The sequence below is a fragment of the Bacillus rossius genome, chromosome 13 (assembly GCF_032445375.1).
Source record: "Bacillus rossius redtenbacheri isolate Brsri chromosome 13, Brsri_v3, whole genome shotgun sequence".
Lineage (NCBI taxonomy): Eukaryota > Metazoa > Arthropoda > Insecta > Phasmatodea > Bacillidae > Bacillus > Bacillus rossius.
Window position 1 is genome coordinate 11,683,064 of NC_086340.1, and position 22,371 is coordinate 11,705,434.

Sequence of the window (22,371 nt, forward strand, 5' to 3'; positions counted from 1 at the left end):
ACACATTTTTTTCCCCCTCCAGCACACGTTCTGTTTCGACTCCTAACACACAACGGAGGCTGCGCTATGCGTCTCCAGCCAACTTTTTTTTAAATATTTTTTTTATTCTCCAAATACTTGCGAATCGCATCAGCGCAACACTCTCTCACTCCCGTTCCCGTATTTTTTTTCCTCTCTCTCTCTCCTCTTTCTCTCTCTGTGTTACATATCCCTGTTCGCGCCTGAGGTCCAAACCCTGTTCCTAGTCCGACACTACCCCCCTCCCACCACCACCACCACCCCTGATACCTACTACTCCTTAGAGGAACACGTTACGTGCATGATGGTCAAGGCTCTTTTGCCATGTTGGATTTTTTTTGTTTTTAATGAAGAAATATTTCGAAACTGAAAATAGGAAAGCTAAGATGGAGAGATCCTGTCCGTTTTGATAGCTACCCCCCCCCCCCCACTTTTTTTTTGCAAATTATCTTGTGTATTAATTTACATTTGACATGAGCTGATATTGTCATGTTCTCCGTGTGTTTATGTATTCCTCTTTTTTTGTCCATTCTTAAAGTTTTTCTTTGATATACAGTGTAATCTAGCAATGGCGTTTTCTTATTAGTTTTATTTTAAACAAATCTTCCCCAATGCGAGGATATTTCAAAGAAAGTATTTCGTCACATTTATCTACCAAAGTATTAAAGTTTTTGTGTGATAAAGACGACGGTGTTTTTCGTACTAGATATAGGACTTCAGAAAAATATTAATTCTCTATGGCACTTACTAGTTTTTTTTTGTGCCAATATACGATTATATCGAATGTCTCGCTAAGTTAATCTTTATGTATTTACGTCGTTCGATTAAACACGGAGGCTAAGACAAGACCTAAAATATTGTGGAGGACTCAGAGCCATTTTAGGTAACGACTGGATACTCGCTAATTGAGTCATGCCCGATTTTGGGATGGAACCCACGACCTTTCGTCTCTTGAGCGCGTATTGTCAGCGACTCCCGCCAATATTAATATTTTATTTTTGATGCAACATGTTCTTTTGAACTTATGCCATTGCTGGTTACAGTGTATGTCATAAGTAGAGACCTGCAATATTCGCGGATTCATTTCGTGATATGCTCCAATTCAAATAATTATACCTTAGCGCTGCTTCTACCACTGGTTCACTGTTAATCTGGAGTAATGAGAGCCAATTAGAGACCCTCGCTCAAAGAAGTGTCGAATCACAGACACTCGGTCGAGACGACTCACAAGTCAGCAGCCAATGAACAGGTGGCATTTGCCCGAGTGTGTAGAGTGTAGTAGAGTGTATCCTGGAGGTCATTGAATCAACGAATTTTGCAGGTCTCTAGTAATCAGCAATGACTTGTGTCCAAAATAACATCTTGAATCAATCTTCTCCACTGGAAAAAAAAAATTCGAAGAACATATTTTATCTTGTATTGGCCTCATTAACAAATCGCTTTTACGCCATTAGTTTTCTTGGAGTTGGCTCACAGGCTGAACTATACATGATATTACATTTCAAAACACCACACAGTCCATGCCTTACGCTACGCAATAGTCGAACCCAGATCCCCGCCCACCTAAGTTGACTCCTCAACTGTCCATTGAGGTCGATGCCATAAGCTAGATGATTAATTGAGAAAAACTGCAGTTAATGTTTCATTTTCAGTTATAAATTTTGGTAACAACAAGCACTTGGTATTCTTGTCTCAGTACTCAGTTGTTTATAGAGCATTGCTGCCAAGTATCACGGATTTTCCTTACTGATTTAGACGTCCATTTACGGAACTACGATGTGTTATTTTTTTTAATTTTGTATACACAGATACACAATGACTCATATTAAATTATCATTGATAAATATTTCTAGCTAAATTAGATCATTTATTAAGAAGGTAAACATTTGTAAAGTACCTGAAACAAAAATAAAGCCTGAAACTTATGTAATAGGCTTTATAAATATTAAGTTGTTTGCAAATCTGTGTAATTGTTCAGCTTGTTACTGTGAGTTTAATTTCTTTTGTAGAATCTATTATTTGGCGTAAACTTTATTTACGCGTGATTTAATACATGCATAAGTGTGATTACTGATGGGTGTCCCTGTAAGTTGGTAGCGTTGATAGTGGTTTTTTTTTTTTTTACTATTCGTTGGTTTACCTTGTTTTGTGGTCGTTTTGAGGTTTATTACGGAATGATTTTTATAAAAAAAATTTCTTCTAAATGGCCACGGGCATTGTAAATGTCCACATGCTGTGGTCTGGGGCTTAAATACATTTGTGGCAATCCCCACGTCACAGGATTGGTTGCAGTGGCGTTGTCGGGATATAACTGAGCTTATTAGTGGTTTTATTCTTTTCCCCCCCCCCCCTCATTCCACAACACCATGCTCTGTGTACCCGCGTTTTGTAATTAATGCAGCTGCGAATTTAATTAACCAGTTGTTTATAATTGATTGACATCGAAGCAATTGCATCAGAAGCACGTTTCACGCGAAAATTACCAAAGTTGTGTTTGCGACTTTGTTTGTACAAACATTTTCGCCATTGCCAGCCGTTTATGCAGTGTAGCATTTTTATGCCCCAAAGATTTAAATTACAACAAATAGGTTAGGTAGTTAATATTTTTTTCTTCGAAAGTAATCTTTGGCTATTATTAATACATTTATGTATACCTACTTGTGTAACTTTATGAACCAAATCTATTTTTTTTTTAAATATGATATAGTTAGTAGTTAGATTTGGTATCTCCGAGTGCATGAGAATATTGAATCAAAGATGACGACAGTAATGTGAAAATCCTAAATCCGAATCCTCAAGCCTCAGGTCTCGTCAGGAATGACATAATCAAAGATGAGAGAAAGCTCTAGAAATCAAAATGGCAGACATTTCTAGAATTTAAAAAATGGTTAACAGAAATGATGCAGTCCAATATGGTGGCCGGAAATGATGTAACGAATATTGTGGTCTGAAATGATGTAACACAAGATGGTGGCCTGAAATAACATAATCCAAAATTGTGGCTGGAATTAAAATAATCTAAGATGACGTAATTCAAGATGGTGGCTGAAAATATCATAATTCAAGATGGTGGTCGGAATTGACGTAATCTAATATGGCAACCGGAAATGGTGTAATCCAAGATGGCGACCGGAAATAAAGTAATACAAGATGGTAGAGGTGACATCAGAGGTCAAGGTTAAGACACTGATGTCATGAATCCTAGTCTTCAATCCCCTGCGCTCGGAGGTACCAAATCTAACTACTATAGTATTGTTTTGTTTTATAAATACCCGAAAGTATACCAGTGAGCTTAGTTCTATATTTTTACTCATATTCAGTTTTGCTGAAATATTTAAACGAATAAAGCAGCTGGTTGGAGGTACCCATGAATTTAATTTAAAATAGTATACGCAGTCAAAACAGTGTAACTATTTTTTTTTGCACGAATGCCCTTTTTTAGAGAGTATTTTTATTATTTCGTAGGAATAAATTAATCTCTTTTATTTACTTTTTTATGTGTACTTTTAATTTCGATAAAACTCTATGAAAGCCCTTTTACTTTATATATGTAAATATTGTAATTTTGTTTTAAAAAAAGTAAGTAAACTAGAAATGGGGTAAAAATTGCTTTTTTTTGTATCTTTCACGTTTATCCGCAGGTGTTTAAAACAATCTCACTATATATACTATACAAAAACTGTAAATATATAACCTATATATATATATACTACAATATATGAGCTGTAAAAGGGGGGAAACGTTTTCCGAGTAAAAATGTTTATATATATATATATATATATATATATATATATATATATATATATATATATATATATTTATATTTGATCTTTCATTATTATTCCGCAGGTGTTAAACACAAAGTCACTGTGTGTGTATACACGCGCGCACACACACACACACACACATATATACATATATATATATATATATATATAAAGTTATTCTGTAAAACTACGCTTCTCTCATTATGTACGTTTTGAGGTGCAATGGAATGAGCCTACAAAGATTGTCATTTCTTATCTTGGGCCATGTAAACATCGCGTTTTGGTTTATTTTATTGCACTCCTTTACAGCATACTGTATTAGTTACGTGATTACTTCTATGCTTATTTATTTTTTTGTTATGTTTTGCAGTGATTAGCGGTTTATCTGTGGTGACAAAGTATATGTATCTATACTCAAATAACTCACAGGCTTCGAATTTTATGTTCATGTATTCTAAAGATCAACCCTATAATAATTATTATAAATCGTGCCATTAAAAAATCTAGTTACTTAGTTGTCATTTGTACTGAATTTTTCATAATGGCATCGTTGTATGATTCAGTCCTCAAAAATTTTTCAGTCGATAATAATTTTTACTTTGCAAAAACAATAGCACTACGTCAGTGTTAATTAATTTCGCTTAGACGTAACCGAAACAGACGGTGTTAATATAATTATTAAACCTTTCAGACTTTCAAATGTATCCTTGCTACGCTATCAGTGTTGGGTAGTCTAACATCCAGACATTCATGCGTGATGCATACAGGCTAGATGATTGGCACAATATTTTTGTGCTGTCATCATTTGTGGTTTTTTTTTCGTTCTCTTAGTCCATTTTTCTTTGTTTTTCTTTGTTTGTTGACCATATTCCTGTTGTGGAGTATTGTGTGGTGTTTATATCCTGACAACAGAAATTTTTTGCTTAATTTGTGTTTTTGTAGTTTTCTTCTACAGACATACATGTGCTTAGCAATGGCGTATGTCCAAAAGCTTATATCAAGTCATGCACTCCCATTGCACGAATCTTTCGAAGATGATAATATTACATGATTGGCAATTACTGACCTTCTATTTTTGAGGGATTAAAACTCCAGACCTCTTGCATTGTTTCTTTGGCTAAGGTAACTGAATTTTTTGAAAGAATTGTAATGTCTGCAACCTTATAACCAGGGCTTTAAGGGGCCCGCCTACCTGGTCACACAGACGGTGTGCAGAGCTTCAGGAAAAACAACGCTATTTCAAAACTACTCAAGATATCCGAGTGGGGTATGTCTACGAAAAGCATTTAAGAGTTCGCTGATGCCCGAAAAGTACTTTTAATTTTGGATCATGTTTTTAAATGTTATTTATAGAAGAGTTAAAATGGCTAAAACGCATGTTTTGAGAGTAATTTTTAGGCGTAAAACAACCAGTGCAGATTATTAAAAGCACTTAAGGGACTTGCATTATACCTTTATCTTCATTTATCGGCCATATAATGTTGCGGTCACCGCTCAAATTTCACAGTTATCCTGTGACGACGAGAAGACTACGCGTCAATTCAGAGCCTTGCGCTTAGAAGCGATACCGCGCTAGAAATACCATCGAGCGTCGCACTTTTTTTTTTTTTTTTTAAGGGGCCCGTCTGGTCAGGGGTGTAATTGGGTTGATGAGGCGGGTATAGCCTCTAAGGACTGGCGCGCCGTCTTCTCGTCTTGGAATCTATGAGAGTTGAGCGGTGACCGTAACCTAGTTGGTGAAGACATGAAGATAAAGGTGTAATGCAAGGCCCTTTGGGTGCTTACAAGTATTTTTACCGTGAGTTTCAGCAGGTCTAAAAAATTATTCTAAGAACACGAGTTTTAGCCCATTTAACTCTTCTGTAAATACACTTTTAACGGAACGAGAACTACCCACACCCACCCTCAGCGCATTCTTAAATGTTTTCCGCAAACAGACACCACTCGGATATCTTGAGTAGTTTTCACAAATCACGTTGTTGCTTCTGACACCCTGCGCACCGTGTGTGTGCCCGGGTAGGCGGATTCCTTAAGTCTTGAAGTCTTGACAACATAAAATATAGTATCAACTGTAAGCGTTGTAGAGTTTTGGTTTGATGGTCACAATTGAAGAGTAACTTTAAAAAAATTAAGATAAGCGCATGCGCGAGTACTGCTTTGTTGCTTTCTCGCTTGCAGCGCCACCTACGCAAAATTGGCGACTCCTGAGGGGAAGCCTTCATTTCACAGACGAAAGAGCCAAACCGATCGTGCATCTTGGTTTTTTTTTGTTCCTTGTAAAAGGTTAGGTTAGCTACATTATAAATACTTTAAAACATTGTGTACGGTTGATTTGGTTAGGATAGCTACATTAAAGATACTGTGAAAGCATGTAAACAGTGTCCTAGCCCTGGATAGCTACATATTAAAAAAGTTATTTGCTAAGCAACCATTAAATGATTTTACAGTATTTTTAATGTAGCTAGACGTACCTAATATAACCAACCATCCACAATGTTTTAAAGAATTTATAATGAAGCTAACCTATCCTAATCGACCGCAAAATTTAATGCCACACCGGTTTATACAATGAGATAGAACGGGGGGAAAAAAACGAGCATGAACTTCGGGGAACTTCGGGTGTGGCTCTATCGTCTGTGAAATGAAGGATTCCCACTCCTGAGCCTAAACCTTCGTGTGTTCAACAGTTTGCCGAGATTGAATCTGTAATTTCAGTTCAACGTGCGCTTCTTTTTGATTGTCCAAGTCCCTGCCCGTTTTATTGGACGTAAATGGTCGAGACGACAGAGCTCTTTTTTTTCCTCTGGCCTCCACGTTCACCTGTGGCATAACGCCATGCGAATATATATTTTTTTCCTTTTTGGGCTTTATGAAATATCGTGTCTTTTATTTTCCATAGTTGAGACACAGAATTGAAGAGGCAACTACTTCCATTACTCCGGTCTTATTAACCAAAGTGTGGGATGTGTGCCGTATAGCTAAAATTGCATATATATTGAACATTTGTAAGAAAAACACTTTTTTAGTTTTACCTTCAATTTGGATGTATGATTTCTTGTAAAGAGTCTAAATTGAACTGTATAGTGTGCCGTTGAAAATGGGACATTATTTCACGGACAACCTGTATGACAAAGATCGCAGGCCCGTGCGACACATATGTCTGTGACAGCTTGCCTTGTGGTCCCAGGCCGCTCCTGCTAACCTGAGGTTGTCGAATGTAATGTCGACCGAAACTTTGGTTCGCATTCGACGTTCTTCTAGAAGAAGGAGAAAAAAAAGACCCCCGACAAGCAAAGCAACATCTTAGTAATTTTAATTATTTTGTCTTCTCTGCGGGGGAAGGAAGGGGGAAGGGGGGGTTGGTTGTGTTTGCGTGTTTTCTTCCTTCCTTTTGGAGGGAATATTTTTACGGTTCTACCCTCTTCCCCTGGAGACCTCCCGCACTTTTTTTTTTTTTTGCATTACCTCGGGGACGCCGCTAGGGGAGGGGGGGGATACTTCCCTCATTCCGCTGGATGGTTTATAGGAACTGCGAGTGGCGCGCTCTGTAATGGGACTATTACAAAGTGACGTCATGCGATATGGAGCGGTTGGTTTTTTGTGAATGGGGGGGGGAGGGAGGGGAAGGGATGCGTCTCCCATGAGGCTTCCTGTTTTCCCTTTTTACGCCGTCCTTCCCCCTCCCTCTCCACTTTTACTTCATTTCCTAAAAGCTTCCCGGATATGAGCCATTGATTGATAGTCGCCGCACGAGACCTCCTCGTGTACACGTGGTTCCAGGTCGGGGCAGAAAAAACTACCTGCCTACTGTATCGCGACGCCCTAGTGCGCCGGTGCGTTTGTTGGACGCTCTCTCTCTCTAAGAATTACGAACCGTATTACAAACCTTAGGGTATAACTATGCATAGAGACCGGAAAAATTCGCGTATTCATTTCGCGATAGGCTAAAATACAAGTCATTATACCTTAGTGCTGCCTCTGCTATTGGTTCACAACTCACCTGGATGACTCAATGGGCCAATGAGAAACACCCAACCAAAGCTTTATCGAATCACAGGCTGCTACGCTGGAACGTCTCACAAGACAGCAGCCAATGAGTGGGTGGCATTTGACCGAGTGTACGTAGAACTATGGAGTTCATCCTACAGGTCATTCAACCCGCGAATTTTTCCGGTCTCTACCTATGCAATTTCTTAATCAGAGCGTAAATTTTAAAAAAAGAAATTGAAGGAAGTATAACGATCAGAAAGCTATTTGTCGCCATATTTGTTCCACTTGTATGGCTGCACGTTCACGCACACACTATGCTGAAAATCTACGTTTGTCTGTGTTTTATTGAGGCGGGATGATAAGTGCGACCGCTCGCTGTAGCTTCTAGCGTGGTGTCGCCTCTAAGCACAAGGCTCTGAACTGGCGTGCAAACTTATCGTCGTGCATGGTGGAACTGTGAAATTTGAGCGGTAACGTGGGCATTGTATGGCGGAGAAATGAAGATGAAGGTGTTACGCGAGACCTTTGGGTGCTTTCGAGAAACACGTGTAAAAATTGGGTTGGAAACACGCGTTCTCCAAAAAAAAAAATATACAGTTTGAAAACTAAGTACGGAAGTATATTTATATCCATCCGCCCTCAGCACATTCTTAAATTATTTTCGTGAATAGAGTGCGCTCGGATATCTTGATCAGTTTTCAAATCGCGTCGTTTTTTTGTAAAGCTCTGAACATCGCATGTGTGTCCGAGAAGGCGGGCCCCGTAACATTACTAATAATTGAATTTCAGATTTATAATAATTTGAAAACAAACAAAAAATGCAGATAATCTGTATTTATACTTGTACTAGCCTTAACGCCGAACACACTCGAATCAAGAATTTATGTACCATCATTCATGCTAACCTTCAAGTTACTTTGCTGAAAACACAGATGGTAGCAGCAGCAGCTTTCATATATAGGAGTATTGAAACATATTTACGTAAAACTATGTGTGTATGTATGTTCCCTATGGACTCCAAAACGGCTGGACCGATGTTGATGAAATTTTCAGGCAATCTTCATAATAGCCCATCGCGTGACCCTGTGAAGTTTGGTAGCGATCAGATTACCAGAATTTTTTTATTGGCAATTTTGTGTCATATGTTTAATACAAATTAATACAAAATTAGATATATTTCTCTCTCTCTCTCTCTCTCTCTCTCTCTATATATATATATATATATATATATATATAGCGAGAGAGAGATATATTTTTGAACATTCACATTTAAAAGCGATATTAAGGTCGCTAATTTATACATAGATATATATAATATACATATCCATAGTATAGTCTTGCTAATCCGGACCCAGCTCTTCCGTATTTATTAATTTTTTTTTGGTTAAAAACTTGAGTGTGCATACGGTAGTATTCAAACTGAAATTAAAGGTGTAGGAAAAGTTTTATTTGTTAAAGAAAGAAAAAAATATATCAATGTATATGATTTTTAGCCATCTAAACCTTGTATTACGTGCATTTTAAAGAAAATTCCGTTTGATCCTGACTTCCGGTGGTCTGAACTGGGCCTGGTCTCATCTAGTCCGGGATAGCGGGACTCTGCTTGTGGCTGTGTGTATCATACTCATTTTTTCAAGAACTAGAGTTTCGCTCGTGATTTGAACTCGTCCCAGGTAAGTGGGAGGAATGAAGTGAAGACCCTCCACCCTTCATGCTAAAAATTACCATGATCTAGGTTGTAATGTAGCTCTGTGGAAGCCCACCTACAATTATGGGGGAGGGGCAACCCCTCATAGTTTAAAACTGGACTTGGAATAATTTTCGCAGCCGGTATGGATTGTGGATTGTGCTTGTTAGTTGTGATGTGTGTCATCTATGTTATAACAAGCGGAGTATCAAATAGGCTTGAGAATAACACCGGACAGCTCCAAGATTGTGCGAAAACCTAGCGTTGTTTTCACGCCAGTCCGGTAGATGACAGATGGTATGCCCAGTGTGAACAATGTAGCTGTTTAATACTTATGTGACGAACCATGAAGGTATTAGTCTAATTCTTCACCCCCATTGGTACGAACATTATGACAATAAAAAATAACTTTATTTTCTCTTAAACTATATTTTTTTCTGCATTTATTGCTTAAAATAAACTTCCAGCACTTCAAATTTCTTAGAAAGAAGTTTATTATGTTTGACACCAGATAAAATAATATATGATTTAACCATTTATCTATAAAAAGCTTTTGTAGTCAACACCTCATGCAGCTAGGTTGTGTGTATGTGTGTGTGTATATACACAAAATCGGTTGCTTGAAAAATAAGGGAACTGGCCTTGTCATATCGTGCAGTAGAAATATGGTTAGGGTACAGGTGTAGCGTATTCTGGGTGTTGGAATACCAACAGGGGCGTAGCCAGGGGGGGATTTAGGAGTTCAACCCCCCCCCCCCCCTTTACCAACAAATCTTTAATTAAATTTCTTATTCATCACTCAAACAAATTTAATATTTAAAATTAATAAATTTTTTACCATTACAATATTTAAATTTAAGTACCGAAAACTGCTAAAATAGCACTATTTTACATCTTAAAATCCAAATTTTCCCGGGTGAGGACCCCCGGGACCCCCGCTTTAAAACGGTGTGGGGGGGGGGGCATGCTTCTTAACACCCCCCCATACACAAATCCTGGCTACGCCACTGAATACCAACCTCGGTTCCAACCAGTGACCTCGCGCGTGTCGCTTGTTCGCAGCGGACAAGCTGCCGGCCGGCTTCCCGCACATCACGCAGGCGCCCAGCACCAAGGTGGTGGAGATCGGCCACAACGCCGTGCTGCTGTGCACCGCCGTGGGCAGCCCCAAGCCGCGCGTCGCCTGGGTGCGCGACATGCTGCCCGTGGACGCGGCCGACAGCCACCGCTACCACGTCATGGACTCTGGTGCGCGCGCGACAGCCTCCGCCACCCGATCCTTCCCCCCTCCTCCTCCTCCTCACCCGCCCTCCTACCACCTCATCACCCTCCCACCACCTCCTCCCCCTCACCCGCCCTCCTACCACCTCATCACCCTCCCACCACCTCCTCCCCCTCACCCGCCCTCCTACCACCTCATCACCCTCCCACCACCTCCTCCCCCTCACCCGCCCTCCTACCACCTCATCACCCTCCCACCACCTCCTCCCCCTCACCCGCCCTCCTACCACCTCCTCATCCCCCTCCCCCGCCCTCCTAACACCTCATCTCCTCCCCTCCCTCCTAACACCTCATCCCCTCCCAGTCCCTCCTAACTCCTCATCTCCCTCTCCCACCCTCATAACACCTCACCCCCTCTCCCTCCCTCCTATTACCTCATCCCCTTCTCCCTCCCTCCTAACACCTCATCCCCCCTCTCTACTAACACCTCATTCCCTCCCAGTCCCTCCTAACACATCATCCCCCTCTCAAACCCTCATAACACATCATCCCCTCCCCCTCCCTCCTAACACCTCGTCCCCCTCCCCCACTCTCCTAACACCTCATCCCCCTCTACCTCCCTCCTATCACCTCATCCCCTTCTCCCTCCCTCCTAACACCTCATCTCCTCCCCTCCCTCCTAACACCTCATCCCCCTCCCTTCTACCACCTCTAACCCCTTCCCCTCATTTACCGCTCGAGTTCAGTTGCCGAGACCTGATACCTGGTTTTTTTTTGAAGTAGTTCTGGGCCCGCCCACTAGATGGTGACTTTCACAATGTGTTACTAACGTAGCTGTATTGATTGTGAGAAGTTATCCATAAGATATTTACCAGGCAAACAAACAGGTAAAAAAAAATTTCACTTTTATTTGGGTAGCCCTAGAAATTTTGCATATCTTACTAATTTATATAGAAAATGCTTTTTTATATATATACACAACTCAGCATTAAGTGTTTCTCGCACAGCTTAAATATCTGGTACTAAGCATTTAGTAGTCAAGTAGTTAAATAAAATTTATAAATATTTCTCACACAGCTTAAATATCTATTACGAATCAATAGTTAAATTAACGTTATAAACTTTAACACTTTGTTGCTCCCGTCCAAACAAATTTCATATTAAAATTAATAAAAAATTTACCATTACAGTATTTAAATTTAAGAACCAAAAACTGCTATAATAGCACTATTTTATACCTTAAAATCAAAGTTTTCCCGGGAGAGGACCCCCGTACCCCCCGCTTTAATACGGGAGGGGGGGGGCATGCTTCTTAACACCCCCCATACACAAATCCTGGCTACGCCACTGGCGCCAAAACATGGTTTCAGCTTCCTCTGTAAGAGTTGCACCTCTGTATTTAAGGGGGTGATATGTCCGCATGATTATGTGCTAATTGTTGCACAATATGGGTTAAATTCCCAAAAAAAAAAAAAAAAAAAAAAAAAAAACATTGGCTGAAATGTAGTGTTTGCAGTGTGGTAACAGTTTCCAACGACGGGGATTCTAATTCATACTTACCAACCATCATCAGACGTGATCAAGGACCGTTTAAGCAATGTCTTGGGCGTGTACAATATGGGGGGAAGCCTAAGATGCACATAAAGTTCTGCCATTCCCGATTACTCCCGAACAATTCACCTTCGGCCAACCTCGGGTTTATTTATATATATAGTTATATTTCTCTGTTTATTTTAATGTATAGCTATACTAACCTAACTAACCGTCCATAGTGTTTTCAAGTGTTTTAATGTAGCTAACCTTAACCGACCACTTTTAATATTTGAATTCATTTTTTCCTGCGCAAAAATAAAACAAATCCCGAAGTTGGCCGAAGGTGAATTTTTCGGGTGTAATCGGGAATGGCAGAATTTTATGTGCATCTTAGGTCTCACACGATGTGGTGACGGCGAGTTTAAAAAAGTGACTTCACCTACGTCACAGAAAGCTGTCTCCTGGCAATTCCCGACTCCGCGGGGCTGACGAAGGCGAGAGACAGTTGCCTCGGGAACAGTTAAGTAAAGCGAAACAACAACAACCACCACCACCAACCACCCGGGATAAGACAAGCGACGCCGTGGTGGTCGTGAAGGTTCGGGTCCGTCGGGGATCTTTCCGTCGACGGGGACGAAAGGCGACATCTGCCCGGGTTCGCACGGAACCCGCCGTTAAGCCCTTGGTGTTCCTCCAATCAGCGGCCAGCCCCTGGGGTCTCGGTCGATGCGTCGGGCGCTCCCTGAGTGGCCGAAAACTGCGTCTGCGAAATAAAATTTAAAAAAAAAATTGGTTGTCTGTAAAGTCGGTTTACGGGCGATAATTTAACGTGACGTCATATCAAAACATTGATGAAATGATTGCATACTTTTATGAATAAAATTGAATCATTTTTATTGAATTCTCACTATTTTGTATGGATACAAAGAAGGAGTGAAATGAAATCTACAATTTAATTGATAAATTTACTTTTATTTGCACTCATTAATTCAAATATGTTTATTACTTTTAACGAAGAGATTATTTTAACTACAACTTTTATACAAGTTTCCTATTAAACTTCTTCCAATCTGTGTTATTCTGTTAAGGATAGGACGATGATAGGAAAAGTAGGAAACGAATGGGAGTGTTTCAAGTTTAATGTGCCTCGAAAAAGTCAAATCGATGGTTGTTCCAATCGAGTGGAAGAGAGATAGATGCGGCGCAAGCGTACGATGAGCGTAACGGGACTCAGCGTAACGGGACAATGTGCGTAATGGGACAATGAGTCATCCTTTTTCGTGCGTGCAGCCGGCGTTCATCGATTTATTAGACGTTGTCACGTCAAAAAATCAATACGGAAACAGCTTATTCTTTTAACTGCCTTTCATAACCAGGTTCCATTATGATATCTTCAGCAGTATTTAAATAGTGGTTTTTTTTTTCCCTTCTGAGGCGCTGCACACTGTATGTGTGCCCGGGTAGGCAGGGCTTTTAATGGCGGTGATAGTGATAGTGAGGGCGAATATGGTGGTTTTGAAGATGATGATGGTGATGATGTTGGAGGTGATGATTCAGTGTTCCCGCAGACGAGGGAAATTTGGGGAAACAGGCAAAACTCAGGGAATTGAAGGGATGTCTTCAAAACCTGGCGAAAAAACACGGGGGAATCCTTGGTACGAAACAACGTCAGTAATTTTTTTTTTTTTGATATCGTGTAGTGTCTTAAAAGCATAAATGGCCGGATTAAAAATACGAACCCAGTATTACTGCGAACACTTTTTTGTAGTGGTACAGTCGTGGTTGTGCAGATGTATATACATATTTACAAATATATGTAAATTATGCTCAATTTACAAATTTAAAAATAAAATAAAAATTACAGCGTAAATGTCCTCGACGTCTGCGGGAGGGTTTAAGCCCTATAGTTCGTTCATTCATCTAACCTTTAGCGCCACTTCGCCAGGATGGATGATGTTTCCAAGAGCCGTGTACCCACCCGTATCTGATAACGTGATAACCCATTATTAGTACTTTTTTTTTGTTGGCCTCGCTGCTGTGGAGGTGTTTGGGGGGGGGGGGGGTATTTGTGGGATCTCATTGTCTGGTTCCGCAGAGAATTCCAAACCTCCTCCTCCCCCCCCCTACACTACATCATTGCCGTGGCGGGGGTTTGCACGAAAAGGGGGGTTTGATCGTGTCGGTACACCGTTATGCCGTGGTTGTGGGAGGCATTAGCCCTGTGCCGCACTCTCTGCATCACAATGAGAGGAGCGAGTGGGTGATGGAGAAGGGGGGTGGGGTTGGGGAGAGGAGTGTGTGTGTGTGTGTGTGTGTGTTCCTGTAGCACAGCCTCTCCCACGGGACCATTAGCCGCGGGAGAGGAAGAGTTATATATCCCATCAGGGGCGGCGCTTCTGCGCCAACACATACACACACAACCCACACACACACACACACTTTCACTCTCAGTGCCGCCTCTTTTTCGCCTGAGGATTTTTTTTTTTTTTTTTTCGCGAACAAGGATGGGATGGTGGGGGTTGGGGGTGTGGCTCCTTCGAGAATGGGCCCCTGTTCTCTCGCGAAGCGCCGCAGGCACTTTTCCTGCCCATACTCAGGTTTATTTTATTTTATTTTACTTACCCCCCACCCCCACCCCCACCCGCCCAGCTTTCTCACCAAAACCCGTCCGAAATAGCATTTGTCTCTCATTCTCTCTCTCTCTCTCTCACTCTTAAGTAGGTTTACCAGGTGAGTACCACTAAAAAAAATATATATATATGGATCACTTAAAAGCAACTGACAGAAATAAAAAAAAGAACAATTTTTTTTTGTAATAGTACATTGTGTTAACTATTTTATGCTTTTCAAAAAAAATAACATTTATGAAAAGATATAAGAATAGACTGTCATATCCTAGTATACGTTGAAAGTGAAAAATGCAGGGGAAAAAATTGAAAATAATTAATTTGACATAAATAATGAATAAACAAATTAAATGCAAAAATAAAAGTCAAAATCTTATTAATAGACACGTCTATCACAGTAAGTAAAGCTCGAAAATATATATTTTTGTAGTATTTTATACTTTTTTTTTTTTTTTAGAAATGAGGATGTTTGATAGTTATGTAAAAAACCCATGTAGAATTTTTTTTTTTTTTTTTTTGTCATTTTGGATTATTGCTAAGAAATATTTTAAAAGTGAGACTATAGAAAGCTACCTTGTATGCATATCCAAGCTGTAAGAAACAGAAAGTTAACTTCTTGTGGATGCAATTAGCATGGTAAAAATTTTCATTATGCTGCATTGACTATAGAATCGTTTGGTTAGCAGACAGAAATTTTAAACTATATAATGAAACACCTCCGATAAAATAAAATAAAAAACTGGAAAAATAACTAAACTCCAGCTTTGCACCTGATTCTCGACAAGGAATTTTATCAAAACACTGTCCATATTGTTAAACTGTTAATACTATAAAGTTTTCCTTTGGCCTTGTGAACTTTGGTTCACGCTATCCGCCGCAGATGGCAGCACCGTGGCTACACATTTCCATTCCATGCGACTTCCGTTTGGGTCGTTACCACAACGCCGAAATGCCAAATTGACCACAACGCCGACAGCTAGAAAACTGCTGTGTACCACAACACCGAAATAACAACTGAATGAATTTGTGTGTGTTTCTTAAATGTACCTTAACGCCGAAATACCACAATAAAACCTAACCTTACCTAACCTAACCTAACCTAGCGTAATATAACCTAACCTAACTTAACCTAGCCTATCTGAGCCTAGCTTACCTAACCTAGTCTAACCTAACCTAGTCTAACCTAACCTAGTCTAACCTAACCTTTGTGGCAGTCCTGCAATGACATTTTTCGGCGTTAGTGTATTTCGGCGTTGTGGTACACAGCAGTTTTCTAGCTGTCGGCGTTGTGGTCAATTTGCATTTCGGCGTTGTGGTGCGTCCCCCTTCCGTTAGATTCGCGAATTGTGCCTACCAAATGCAGTATACCGAGAGCTAAGACGTCGCACATCAGTTATCTGTCAGACAAATGCACAAGTTTGTGAGATATGGTTACGGTTGCTTTCAGTGGCGTAGGAAAGGGAAGGGTTGGAGGGATGTGTCGCTCCCTCCCTCCCCCGACCCCTTTCTCCTCGAGTTAAGAAATATTTGTAATATATTAGCAAAGGCGGTAATGCACGGTGAGCTTTACAACGCCGTGCAACTACAACTGTGTAAGCAGTCACTTTTCCCATGGTTATATCTGAAGACCCATTGTGTCAGTGTTTTAGTGAGTATAATAATGTAAGTTTTTTTTAATACATGTGCGAGTGAGAAAATTTTCCTTCCCCCCCCCCCCCCACCCCCCCCCCCCCCCCTTTTCCAAATTGACAACATAGAATGATATCATTTAAGATAGGCTGATGTAAGTTTTACAATAATTTCTTTTTCTGCAGATCGGTAAGTACTTTCTAAATAACAATTATTGTTTTGTTCCTGTCAGTTGGTAGAGAGGGTGGCATGAGTCCTACACATATCTTGAATCTGAAATGAACTATTCGGCTGTAAATAAAGACCGGATATTAGTGATTTTTTTTTTGGGTAAAAAGTTGATAAATTTATTTGCGAGAGCCTGTGAAAGTTTTAACTCAAAAACATTTAAAGTCTTGCAAAAATAATTTAAGGTAAATTAATGAAAAAAGTTTTTTCAGGAAAAATTATTTTCCTGAAAACTGATATCTTTAGAAATTTTATCTTTTTTTATTTAAAATTTTTTTTTCCTACCCCCAAACCAAATTTTTGTATCCACCACTGGTGAAGTTGTTCTGTTATCTCTCCTGTAGCAGCTCTTCAAGAGATGCCAAAGGAGAAATGGGTTAGGTTAACTTGCGAACAAACTTAAACAGTTTGGTGTAATAAGCACGTGGTCACCAGCGATTCTATTGTAGCTATAGGAGTTGTCAATACCTGAGTGTTATACAACCCTCTTGACTTGAACGTTTCGCAGATGTCCTGCCGTTTAGGAACAAAATCGTTAGGTAGGGGTAAACCTGCCATTAACAATTCCACTGCGACCAGCAGTCAGCTGTGACGAAGTTTGATGCGCTGTCTGTCCAGGAGCCCTGCAGATCACGAGCAGCGAGGAGGAGGACAACGGGAAGTACGAGTGCGTCGCGGAGAACAGCGTGGGGACCGAGTACTCCCAGTCCATGATGCTGTACGTCAAAGGTGAGTCTCCCCGTCCCCCGTGCTGTTTCGTCTTTCCCGCCGTTATTGCCTTCTCTCTCCTTGCACACTTAAGGCCCGTCTACAATAGCAATGTCCTAAACTGTGTCCGAAGGACACTCGTCGCTGATTGGTCCACGTGACCCTCTGACGTCATGCGTCAAGTGGGCGAAGGTCCGAACCTACCTGGTCCGAAGACATTCGTCAATTTGAACTTTTTGTCCCAACCTGTGTACTTCGGACACAGAAAAAGAACAGGACACTCACGATATTTGAATTTCCTGTTCCCGTTTTAAATGTGATATGAGTTCATTTTTTTTTAGCATTTACATTTGCCACTTTGCCTTACTGAATAAATATATAATATTGAACTCCCACAACTTTCATAAGTTCAATCTCAAACTACAAAGCATCAAAACAATAAACAAAAACATTTGGTTTGGCACATTTACTGCGCTCTGGTGACAACTTTAGAAATCAATACATTCGGACATTGGACATCGCAATTGTGGACAGGGCAGTTTTCGGTGAGACAATGTGACGTCACTCACATTCGGATAAGGACACGGACCACGCACAGGTTCGGACTATTGTAGACGGGCTCTTACAGTGTTGTTTTGACGTGAATACGTCTTTAAAATTGCTTCCGTAGTGGGAGGCAGTTCCCAAAAAAGGAATGATGACAAAATTCGGGGGAATACAGTTTTGGTGTTGCAGCTAGCTACATGTCTATCATCTCCATCCAAAATTTAATTACACCGCTTGATAGCTAAAGGATCGAAGAATTCGTCACGCTAAGTGAGGACTGTGACGCATCGTGCGCGGTGGAGAGGGAAAGCGCCGCCATTTTGAGGTCATTTCGCTGCGTTTCGAGATTTCCATTTAGTGTAACTTTTGACTCGGAGAAGCTACGACGTTCGTTTTGAGTTTAAATCGTCAGCTCTCATCAAAATCTATTGATTTCATATATAAATCATTAGTGTAAAATAGTTTCAGTGAATATATGTATACCTGTTACGTACACGTATTCACGTACAACACACGGTTGTGTCCATGATACAGCCACACCCCCTTTTTTTTTTTGTTGTGATCTATAAAGTTTAATGGTGATGTAAACCATTTGCTTCTTTAAATTAAAATGGGCGTTTACCCTTACCAAAAATAATGAGTGATGGAACAACCCAGTTGAATAAAATATACAAAAAATATAACAAGAAAAGGACACAGACCTATGAATTCAGTGGAGACTCTTAGCATTCCAATAGCCATCCAACAAACGGGGGAAACAAAAAACGGAAAACCAGTTAAAGACCACGGCAAACACTTAATACAACAAATATTTTATAAATAGAAAACAAATAATAACTCCAACAAATGGTGACTGCAGTCAAAAACACTTGAACAAACTATAAAATAACGTAAAAACCCAACACAATCCAAATACAAACAAAGAAGACACAATATTAAAATAAAAACAGCAGAAAAGACAATACCCATTTTAAATACTTTGGGTTTGAAATCAGGAATAACACTGGATGCAAGAAAGCATCTGTAAAATTTTAATTGTGTTCCATTAATACAGTAGAATCAATTTTTACACCTTTGTGTCACATCACTTTCCTGTGTTTTTATAAGAATATCTTAACTTTTACTTTGTGCTCAATCAATTTCTATTATGTTTGTTCACAAATTTGAATTTGATTAGGGGTACAGTCTTCATTCTGTTCAAAAATAGTTATTTATGAACTGATCATAATTTGTTTACTACATTCTTTCCAGGCAAGGTGCTCCTATTAGAAATAGCTATATATTAAATTCAGTATTTATTGTGAGTTAAATTATTTCAGAATATTATCGCTACTTTGATTTTTTATTTTGTTTGTTCTAATAATACCTACCATGTTTCAAATTCTTTAAGAATATTATAATAGTTTAGTTTGTGAGGAGTCTCTTAAATAACTGTGAAGGCAAAATTGGAAATGTTGAATAGATAACTAAGCTTTGGTCTTAAAACAAATTTACACCAACCCTACACTATTTTTATTTATTAATAGAGGGGAGTAAGTAATAATTTGACCCTTACAGATTTTTCCATAGGCCTCTGTGCTTTACAGTATGACATTAAAAAATACTGTCTGTGCATTTTATGCCATTTGAGTTGTTTCCTTTTCAAATACCATACACTTAAAGGATTAATTTTTTTTAGTTTATTGATGTGCAAATCAAATTATGAATGTAAAATAATTATCATGATCTAAGGCTTTCGTAGGCCATTGTCATAGCTTTCAGGTCTTTTGGGTCGAAGCTATTAATAGAGACCGAAAAAATTCACGAATTCATTTCGCGATAGGCTAAAATACAAATCGTTATACCTCAGTGCTGCTTCTGCTATTGGTTCACAACTCACCTGGATGACTCTGGGCCAGTGAGAAGCACCCGACCAAAGCTTTATCGAATCACAGGCTGCTACGCTGGAACGTCTCACAAGACAGCAGTCAATGAGTGGGTGACATTTGACCGAGTGTACGTAGAACTATGGAGTTCATCATACAGGTAATTGAACCCGCAAATTTTTCCGGTCCCTAGCTATTAAAGTTCGCCGATGTTTTGTTTGAACTTTGCAGTCAACATCTTCAGGGTATACTAGACGCCACGTATCTCCGAGCCAAGGCGACCGTTACTTTCCCGCGACCCTCGGCCAGTCGTGCTAGAGTGGGGGGTTGTGGAGGTGGAATGCATTGCGCTACTTGCACCACTTCTTTTGTACTAGCTGTCGTGAAAATATTATATATTTTATTTCTTTTCGATCAGCGGCAGATTTCAGTGCTGAGTGAACTTGTAGGTGGAGTATATCTGAGTAAATTTTTAAATTAAAAAAAAACTAAATAACATTAATTTTCCATTTATTATGCCTCCAGTGCTGTCTAAGTTAAAAAAGGGGAAAAAAATTTGCACTCACAAACTTGAGAGAAGTTATTTATAATGTGTTGAAACTCATGGAAACACAGACTGCAAATAAGGGACCAACTATTCCTCTGGAAAAGGCACAGTTAAGAATGTCTATAGCAGCAGAGGTTTCACCACACAACAGTTCAAACTATCGAGTAAGAAGTAAAAAAAAGATTGGCTACAGACGAAAGTGTGTCATTTTCAACTCCAGACAAGAAAAGGCAGGAGACTGTAAAACACGAACTTGAAGGATTCGACGAAGCTGTAGTTTGCCAGGCTGTGTATAGCTTCTGTTTTATTGATGAATGTGTTCCACTGGTAGAAAAACTTAGGTATAAACTTAAAAATTATATTAATTATATTAATTTTGAAAGAACTTGGGGTCAAGTGGCAAAAAAAATATACCACAGGGTCTTCTTTTGATTGAGAAAAACAGACATTAGACAGAAAGGGATCGAGTACCTGAAATATATCCGGCAATAGAGAAATAAAGACACCGAGATAGTATACATGCGTGAAACACAAGTATCATCACACATTAAAAACCAATCATTGAGTGATAGTTCGCTGAATGATCCAGTTTTACCAGTTACAAAAGGACGACATTTGATAATTATTCAAGCCAGGGGTGAAAATGGTTTAGTTTCTAATGCCCTGGTGATATGGAAAGCTCAGCAGTCAACAGGACACTATCTTGACAATATTAATAAAGAAAACTATGAAAAAATGAATGACGGACAAGCTGATTCCAAAACTTCCTGTCCAAAACCCTATTGTTGTAACGGATAATGCGTCATACCACGAAGTCAAATTAAGTAAGCTTCCAGAATCTAATCCTACCAAAAATGAAATACCACAGTAGCTACGGAAGGGGAACAAACACTTGCTTTAGAACTGACATTTTGAAATCAGAGCTTCACGAACTTGTGAAGCGGAACAAGCCTCGGTGAATTCAGTCTTCTGTGGACATGTTACCGGGTACCCCCTTGTATATGGCTAGACATAACTGTCAAAGGATTTCTGTAATATTAGCAATTGGTAATACTTCGCCAATGGTTAAAGCATTCAGCCCACAAAAATCTACCACTACACCCTTTTTATGTTTACCTGACGCATCACACTTCTTTGGTTCCTCTGGAATCGGGGAATTCTGTGGGCTCCGGCTGGGCACAGTGATTCTGCCCTTAATCATTTAGCTCCTGTCTACATAATTCTTCTTTACGGGCTTCAATATGAACTAACATTTACTAGCTGCGCTCCCTCTATGGTGGGAATAGAATTTTCAACTGCAGGAGAAATTGTACGTGCATCTTGAGGTAAATTAAACAAATCAGTGTATCAATAGCATATATATATATTTTTTAATTTCTCGCGTTTCCTCAAAATTTAAATGACGTAATTGTAACAGTTCATAGCTTCCAAATTTTCTATCTCTACTGGTAGGGTTTGCACAGAGACTTCTTGGTCAGTGGTATTTAATATAATACAAATACAGGTGCCATTCTGGGCTACAGTATCACTGTATGACTTCCGTCTGCCTTCTTACTATCCTGACCTGAATCCTGTTGACAGCATCTGGGCCAAAGTGAAAGAACAAATTGCATCCAGGAATGATACATGTCATCTGGATGATATGAAACATCAACTGCGAAGATATTCTCATTTCTGTGGGACTACATTCCAGCATGGTTACACCCCCTCCTTTGTGATGTTGCTTGAACTCGGTGTTATTTATCCCTCCCTTGTGACATTGTTTAAGGTCGGAGTTATTTACACCTCTCTTATGATGTTGCTCAAGCTCGGAGTTATTTACTGTGACGTTCAAGCTCAGAGTTATTTACCCCTCCCTTGTGTTGTTGCTCAAGCTCGGAGTTACTGTATTTACTCTTCCATTATGATGTTGAGTTATTTACTCCTCCCTTGTGACGTTCAAGCTTGGAATTATTTACACCTCCCTTGTGATGTTGCTCAAGCTCAGAGTTATTTACTGTGACGT

The 22,371-nt window shown here is 39.7% G+C and overlaps 1 protein-coding gene across 5 annotated transcripts in view; it reads left to right on the forward strand.

Moving 5' to 3' along the window:
• Positions 1–22,371, forward strand: part of LOC134538240 (tyrosine-protein phosphatase Lar) — a 1,248,834-nt gene that overhangs the window by 1,136,109 nt on the left and 90,354 nt on the right. For 4 of the 5 annotated variants that reach the window (XM_063379387.1, XM_063379386.1, XM_063379389.1 and 1 more), the window contains 2 exons: positions 10,525–10,710; positions 17,319–17,429. In XM_063379387.1, coding sequence (XP_063235457.1) covers positions 10,525–10,710; positions 17,319–17,429 — 297 coding nt within the window. The remainder of the gene's footprint in view (positions 1–10,524; positions 10,711–17,318; positions 17,430–22,371) is intronic. The other variant, XM_063379388.1, reaches the window with a different exon arrangement.